The sequence below is a fragment of the Nothoprocta perdicaria genome, unplaced genomic scaffold (genome assembly GCF_003342845.1).
Source record: "Nothoprocta perdicaria isolate Ctin4 unplaced genomic scaffold, notPer1 scaffold_5, whole genome shotgun sequence".
Classification (NCBI taxonomy): Eukaryota; Metazoa; Chordata; class Aves; order Tinamiformes; family Tinamidae; genus Nothoprocta; species Nothoprocta perdicaria.
Window position 1 is genome coordinate 5283544 of NW_020455754.1, and position 7270 is coordinate 5290813.

General features: G+C 71.4%; 1 protein-coding gene across 1 annotated transcript; it reads left to right on the forward strand.

Annotated features, from left to right (window-relative positions):
* The first annotated feature begins 3292 nt into the window (after positions 1–3292).
* Positions 3293–5856, forward strand: RNF44 (ring finger protein 44). Its single transcript, XM_026047636.1, has 10 exons — positions 3293–3407; positions 3731–3947; positions 4175–4342; positions 4421–4597; positions 4749–4910; positions 4980–5098; positions 5220–5307; positions 5381–5502; positions 5575–5674; positions 5764–5856. The coding sequence occupies exons 1-10, from the start codon at positions 3301–3303 to the stop codon at positions 5824–5826; spliced, it is 1323 nt and encodes a 440-aa protein (XP_025903421.1). The 5' UTR covers positions 3293–3300; the 3' UTR covers positions 5827–5856.
* Positions 5857–7270: the final 1414 nt, after the last annotated feature.

Genomic DNA, 7270 nt, shown 5'->3' on the forward strand with positions numbered 1-7270 from the left:
CGCGCCGCCCGCCGCCCCGGCGGCGCAGATGGCAGCGGCGCGGGAGCTGGCGCGCTGCTAACTTTGTTCTCGGCCGTGCCCGCGAAGCCGCCCCGGCCGCCGGGCCCCGGGCGCCCTGGTGTGCGGGCCGGGCCGGGCCGGCGGGTCCCCGCACGGTGACCTGGTCCCTGGGAGCACGGGCCGGGGGCAGCACGGGGCGGGAGGCCCGCGTGCTGTTGGTGCCAGCTGTGGCGGGATGCGAGGGCTGCCTGGTGCACCCCTGGCCGTGCCCGGCGAGCCTGGGTGTCCTGGCGGGCACCCGGGGCCTGCCTTGCTGCGGAAGCTCCAGCAGCGGCCCTGCTCCGGGGTGCTGAGCCCCGAGCGTGGCCGCCTCTCCCGCCGCACTGCCGGCTGCTCCCGGTCCCGTAGCCCCTGCTGCTGGGTCCGCTCTGGAAGGCGGCTCAGTGGCTCGTGCAGAGCATTGCTCCGAGTGGGGTTGTAGGGTAACGTGACATTGCGGGGAGTGGCGGGTGCCACGGGCAGGGACTGCCCCAGGCTCCCTGGGGCGCAGCAGCCGCCACGAGCCCCGGCCTCATCCTGCTACGGCCTCCTGGGCTCAAGTCTTGGGGGTGGGACAAGCCCCTCTGCTTTCCTTTGGGCACAGCCTGTCCCGGCTCGGAGCTGCAGAGCAGCTCGTGGTGCTCCAGCCGGTGTCGCCTTCTTTTTTCTTTTCTGTTTTACCAAAGAGGGAGAGATCAGTCAGCTCCAGAAAGGGAGTTGTAGGCCGTGGCGAGGTTCCGATGGGCCCCGCGCTGCCGGCAGCGTCCCCGGCAGGGGCACCCAGGGGTGACAGTGGCTCCCGGTGGGGAGGCTGCTCCCAGCAGGCCGTGACTCCCAGCCCTGGCCGCGGGGTAGAGCGGAGCTGCAACCGCTCTGGCCCGCTCGGCTCCTCCTTGGGGACACGGGGGTCGGGAAAGGTCCCTTTGGGGCTGAGGGACCGGAGTGGCGCCCATGAGACCCTGCTGCGTCCCCTCTGAGCTGCATGCAGCCTTGCAGGCCCCTTTGCACCCGGTGGCAGGGAAGCAAGTCCCGAGCGGGCTGCGCAAGAGCCCTGGGAGCAGCGCAGCGCTGCGGGGCGGGCCGCGCTGGAAGCCCTCGCCCTGCGCTGCCCACCCGCCAGGACACAGCCCCGGAGCCCCTGCAGCTGCGAGGGCCGTCGCAGCTTCTACCTGTGCAAAAACAAGTGCTTCTTTCTCATTCAGTGTCCGTGTCTTGCATGGGGGGCAGTGCTGGCCACGCGAGGAGGGGCAGGGACGGGGCGAGCAGGATGGAGCAGCCTCTCCATGGGTCCAGCTGTGCTCCCGGACCCGTCCGGCCCTGGGAGAGGTGGAGGTGGCAGCTGCAGCCGCCCAGGCCGCGGGAGCTGGACCAGGGCACGAGCAGCGCTGCAGCAGGGCCGGCTCCAGGAGCAGTGGTGCTGGGCTGTGCTTATCCCTGCATGGCCGGGCTCTAGGGCAGGAAAAGCCCCTTTGCCGCAGGGCACCTGGGCTGAGCTGTTCCCTTCTAGGTGTCCTGCAGTGCGGGCTGCTCTGCAGCCAAGCTGGGCTCAAGCTCCCTGTGCCAGTCTGGCTGTGGGCGCCCTTCCCTGGGCCAGGGGTGCAGAGCCTTGCCCTGCGGCCTTGCAGGCAGCCTCCGGCCGGGCACCTGAGGGGCAGCGCGGTCACCCCACGTGCCCCGTGGGGCCGCCCTGGCTGCGGGGCCGCGCTGGGTGCGGGCAGTGAGCGCACGGTGTCAGCACGCGAGAGGAGAGACAGACACTGTTCTGCGGAGCGGGGTGCTGCCGGTGCTGCCAGGTGTCAGGCGGGCTGCGTCCCGGCCTGTGCGTGGGGAGCCAGGGCTGTGCTCAGCACCCGCTGCCGCTGCGGGAGTGTGCAGCCTGTCCCACCGCGGCCCTTGGCTGCACTGCCAGAATGTGGGTGTCCACGTGCCCGTTGGGAGGAATTGCCCAGGGCAAAGAGCTCCGTGTGGTGCCCCTGTCCCTGCGGTGTCTATCGCCAGCCGCTGCCATGGCCTGCAGCCTGCTCTTGTCTCTTCCCACTCTGGGTGTCCTGGGCAGGCTGGGGCTGATCTGAGTGGGCGCGTGGGGTGACGCTCCAGGACGGTGCCAGGAGGCGCCTGCGGCCCTGCCCGTGAGCCACTGCCCGGCGAGGTGGCTGCGGCAGGAGCGGGGCAGCCCACGCGGGCCCTGCCGAGAGCCTGGCTGCCAGCAGGGCTAGGCCGGGGCCAGCAAGGCTGGGGCTTCTTTGTGCCATGGGTCTGGTGCCCCCGTGCCAGGGCTGGAGCGGGAGCTGCAGGGACGGACTGAGCCCATGGGGATGGTACAGCATGGCTGGGCTACTCATGCCACTGAGCAGGGATGTGCATCCCTGAGGCCTGCAGCATGGCCAAGGCCAGCGCCAGGGCAGCCACTGGATGGACTTGTAGGAATGGTGGCCTCTCCTTGGTGCCCGTGCTCGGGTTCTGGGATTCACACCCGTGCACGTGCACACAGCTCCACAGTGCGGCCCCCCCGTAGCTGTCCCTGGCCCTGGGCGGCGCGGCCAGCTGGCCCGGCCCAGCAGCCTAGCTCTCTGCAGGGCCTGGACACGGAGAGCCTGGACAGGCTGCCCGGCTCCTGCCCCAGGCCGCCTTGCTGGGCAGCATCTCTTGGGCACTGGAAGGGCCGCAGGCAGCTCTCGGCACTGTCGCTGTTTCAGCTCGGCACAGGCCGCCCGCAGCTGCGCAGCGACGGGTGCTTCCCCAAAGCGGGTGCCACAGGAGCGGGCAGCCTCCTGGCAACCCCTAGCACAGAAGTGCTGCGGGGTCCGGGTGTGCTGCCCACTGTTGAAATCCTTGCAGAAACGCTGCTGCTGGGGCTTGAATGCTGTCCGGGCCAGGACGCAGCCCGGCAAGGGGCAGGGGTGCTGCTTGGGGCCAGCAGCTCGTTGCGGCGGGTCCTCTCGCGGCAGACACTGGATGCTGCCCTATGTGCCAGGGCTGGGCACAGAGAGGGGGTCTCACTTGTGGAGGGAGCGCAGGTCAGAGCCGTGCGGGCTGCAAAGCGCCGTGTGTCCTCGAGCGGCTCCTGCCCTCTCCTAGAGCTGGTAGCTCCGGCTCCCGGCTGTGGCGGGTGCGGGCTGAGGAGCAGGGCGCACGTGGGGCTGCCGAGGTGCTGCCCTGGCTCCGGGTGCCGTGACCTGCTGTCCTCCTCGCAGGGTGCTGCCGTTCTGCCCTGCCTGGAGCCCGACGTCCTGCGCGCCCATCCGCCTCCCGCCGTCACCAATGCGACCATGGGAACTGGCAGTGAATAGGCGGCCTCCCTCTGCCCCTTTTAACCACCGCCGTTTCTCGGGGGGACCCTGCAGCAGCCCTGACCACCTCCGGCGAAGGTATGGGGCGGCGCGGGGCCCAGCCAGGCCTGTGCCGCGGGGACGCCAGGCCTGTGCATGGCCACAGGGACGGCTATCACGGTGCCTCGTGAGGGGATCACTGCGCGAGCGCCTCTGCCTGCCCCGCTGATGGGTGCTGGGCAGGACAAGGCCGCAGGGTCCTATTGCCGAGGACACAAGGTGGCCAGAGGGGCCGGTCGCACGCGGAGCCCGGCCGGGCAGGGCGCGTTCGGAGCCGCTTGTGGCAGGCAGGTCGCGCGGGGTCCCCTGCCCGGCGCTGGCCGTCACCCCCGCTCTGCTTCTCTCCGCCGGTGCCGCCGCAGCCCCCCCGCCAGGCGTCAGTGGGGACGACGCGACCGACCTCTGGCAGCCCTGCTGGGCCAGGATGAGCCGCAGCTGCCCCCTGCCTTCCCCCAGCAGCCGCCCGCGCCCGTAGATGAGCCGCGCAGCTTCGCCCTCCCCAGCACAGCGCCACGAATGCTGCACCCGGCCGCGCACCCGCCCCACCAGAACCCCTTCATGGTGGATCTGCACGAGCAGGTGGGTGCCGCGCGGGGGTGCAGGGACAGGGGGCCCCAGGCCCTGCGGGGGGCCGGCGCAATGCCGGGGCAGCGGTGCCAGGATGTGGCACCTGGGCTCAGCCTGGACCCTCCGGCCGCAGCGGGGGGCTCTTGGACCCCGTGTCTCCGCTCCGCGCGCCCCGCGAGGCCGGGGGGCTCAGCCGAGCAGCCCCGTTCTGACGGCGCCCCGGGGGGCCCTGCCGCCAGGTGCACCAGGGACCTGTCCCTCTCTCCTACACGGTGACGACGGTGACGACGCAGGGCTTCCCGCTGCACGCCGGCCAGCACATCCCCGGCTGCAGCACGCAGCAGCTCCCAGCATGCTCAGTGATGTTCAGCGGGCAGCACTACCCGCTCTGCTGCCTCCCGCCCCCGGTGAGTGGTGCCCGCGGGGGGCACGGCTGGGGGGCAGCAGGGCCGAGGCTCATGCGGCCTCCTCTCGGCGCCCCACAGCTGATCCAGGCATGCGCCATGCAGCAGCTGCCCGTCTCCTACCAGACGTTCCCCCCGCTCATCTCCAGCGACCATTACATCCTGCACCCGCCGCCGCCGCCAGTGCCCCCCCACCAGCCGCCCCACATGCCCCCCCTGGGGCAGTTCGTACCTCTCCAAGCCCAGCACCCGCGCATGGTGAGTGGGCAGGGCGGCCACGGCGGGAGGGAGCCCGGGCACAGCCATGGGGCCGGGGCTCTGCACGGGTCTGGGCCGGGGGCACGAGGGCCTCGTGCCGGCCGGGGGGGACCTCGGGACCCCCCCGGCAGCATCTCCGTGTGTCTGGCAGCCTCTGCAGAGGATAGACAATGACGTGGAGCTGCGGGGGGAGCAGCACCCCATCACAGGCTTCACATACCCCCCGTCGCACCACGCGCCCCCGCTGTCGCCCTCCGTGCCGCTGCATTACCTCCCGCCCGAGCCGCTGCACCAGGAGCTGCCGTTCGGCGTGGTGAGTGCCCGTGGCGCGGCGCGGCGGGGCCCGCGGCGCGGCCGCCTCTCACCGCCCTCTCTCCCGCAGCCATATCCCCACATGCTGCCCCGGCGGCTCAGCGCCCAGCGCTACCGGCTGCAGCAGGCGCTGCCGCCGCCGCCTCCACCGCCGCCCCCCTACTACCCGAGCTTCCTGCCCTATTTCCTGTGAGTAGCCGCGGGCACGGGGGGGCGTGGGGGGCACAGGGGGTGTGGGGCTCTGCCTGCTGTGCTCCATGGGGCTGCCTGGCCCCATGGCGAGTGCCCTCTCCTCCTCCGGCGCCCGCAGCTCCATGCTTCCTGTGTCACCAACGGCTGTGGGGCCCACGATCAGCCTGGACCTGGACGTGGATGACGTGGAGATGGAGAATTACGAGGTGCGTGGGCTGCGCGGCGCCGCGGCCGCCAGGGTGGCCGGGCTGTTCGGGAGCCGCTCCGTCCTTCCCGCAGGCGCTGCTGAACCTGGCCGAGCGGCTGGGGGAGGCCAAGCCGCGGGGACTCACCAAAGCAGACATCGAGCACCTCCCGTCCTACCGCTTCAACCCCGAGAACCACCAGTCCGAGCAGACCCTGTGAGTGACGTGGGGCGCCAGGGCGGGACGGGGACGGGGCAGCGCGGGGCCTCGCTGATGCCTTCCCCCCAGGTGCGTCGTGTGCTTCAGCGACTTCGAGGCACGGCAGCTTCTCCGCGTCCTGCCCTGCAACCACGAGTTTCACGCCAAGTGTGTCGACAAATGGTTAAAGGTAACTGCATGTGGCAGCTCCCCGCTCCGTGTGGGCCGAGCCCCGGTGCAGGGGCCGCCGCTCACGGTGCTGTCACTTCTCCACCGCAGGCCAACCGCACGTGCCCCATCTGCCGGGCGGACGCGTCGGAGGTGCAGCGGGAGGCGGACTGAGGCCAGCGCGCGCGGGGCCGCGCCATTCCATAGAGCAAGAGGACGCCGGGCCGGGGGCCGGGGGCCGCTCGCCCGCTGCCGGGGCCTGACCGTGCGCTTACCCCCCCTCCCCAAAGCCTCTCCTCGGACGTGGTGAGACGTTGAGCGCCGCGGGACGCCGGCCGGGCGCCCTGCCCCGCCGCGGCACCCACTCGGCCGCTCGCCTGCCCGCCGCGCTCCCGGGGCCAGTCGTGCTGCGCTGCTGGCGGGAGGCGCCCGGCCGCTGCGCTCCAAAGACGCTGTTGTCGCTCCATCACCTTCCAGGTCTCTGTACCGATAGGGACTCTTTTTTGTTTTCCTTTTTTTTTTTCTCGATGATGGTAGAGACTTTTTATTATTTTTTTTTTGTTTCTTTCCGTTTCCTTTTCGGTTGCGTTTTTGGCTCCGTGGCCGTAGGGCCCGGGCGGCGCGTGGCTCCTCCTCCCGGCGCTGCTCACAGAGGAAGCGGGGAGGAAGCAGGAGGAGGAGGAGGAGGAGGCAGCACTGGCTGCCGCGGAGGGGCCGCCGCAGCGGTTGGTGGCAGGAGCGCGGCGGGGGCCGCACACCGCGGTGTGAGCCGGCAATGGCACTGGCGCGGCCGCCCCGCGCCCGCCATGTGGCCGCGTTGCCAGGCGGGAGGACGAGGCGCGGGCGGCCCCGGCCCCATTCCCGCTGCCGGCCGGAGCCCGTGCAGCTCCGCACGGCCAGGCCCGGCCCTCCCCACAGCTCCGGGCTCCCCGCCGGCCTCCCCGTGGCTCCGGATCCCGCTGGGGCAACCGGCCCCGGCGACCCCCGTCCTGCAGGCTGGACGGCGCCGAGCGCCCCGACATGGCGGGGGCTGCGGCTGGGAGGGGGGGAGTCCCCCTTTCCGACCTCCTCCCCAAAGTTGGGGCGTTTTTTTAAATCCGTAACCTTGCGGTGTCCCCCCCTTCCCTCCGCCAAGCGGGTCCCGCGCGGCCCCGTCGTGCGCCCCGCTGGCCCTGCCCTGGCCGGTGCCTGCATGGCCGCCATGCACCCCCCCAGGCCGGGGAGCAGCCGCCACGCGGCTCCGGAAGCCCTGAGCGCCCCAAGTTGTTTTGCATGACTAATTAACGAGGAGGAGGAGGAGGAGCAGGGAGGAGGGGCAGGAGCGCCCAGCCCTCCACCAACGGTGCGTGTTGCTGACGCGTGGGAGACTCGGAGAGGACGCCAACCCTATGTAAATGTTCACAAATATGCATGCATGTCTGACCAGCTTGGAACGTGGTATTGGCTACGTCTAGCCGGCTGTGGGGTGAGGGGGGTGGGGTGAGGGGTTTTTGTGCTCAGCTGATACTGCCATGCACTGTACTGCACATGTCCGCAACGCCGCAGCAGGACCGTGAGACTTTCAGGGCCGTCCCCACGGGGCCTGCGCCGGGCCGGGCCCCAAGGCGGCGGCCGGGGG

What these genes read in the sequence shown, in the direction of transcription:
- RNF44 (XM_026047636.1), top strand. Translation starts at nt 3,301, where the DNA reads ATGCGACCATGGGAACTGGCAGTGAATAGGCGGCCTCCCTCTGCCCCT. An exon ending in TCTGCTGCCTCCCGCCCCCG is followed by an intron (nt 4,343 to 4,420) that starts GTGAGTGGTGCC and finishes GGCGCCCCACAG; the next exon opens with CTGATCCAGGCATGCGCCAT. An exon ending in GTGTCGACAAATGGTTAAAG is followed by an intron (nt 5,675 to 5,763) that starts GTAACTGCATGT and finishes TCTCCACCGCAG; the next exon opens with GCCAACCGCACGTGCCCCAT.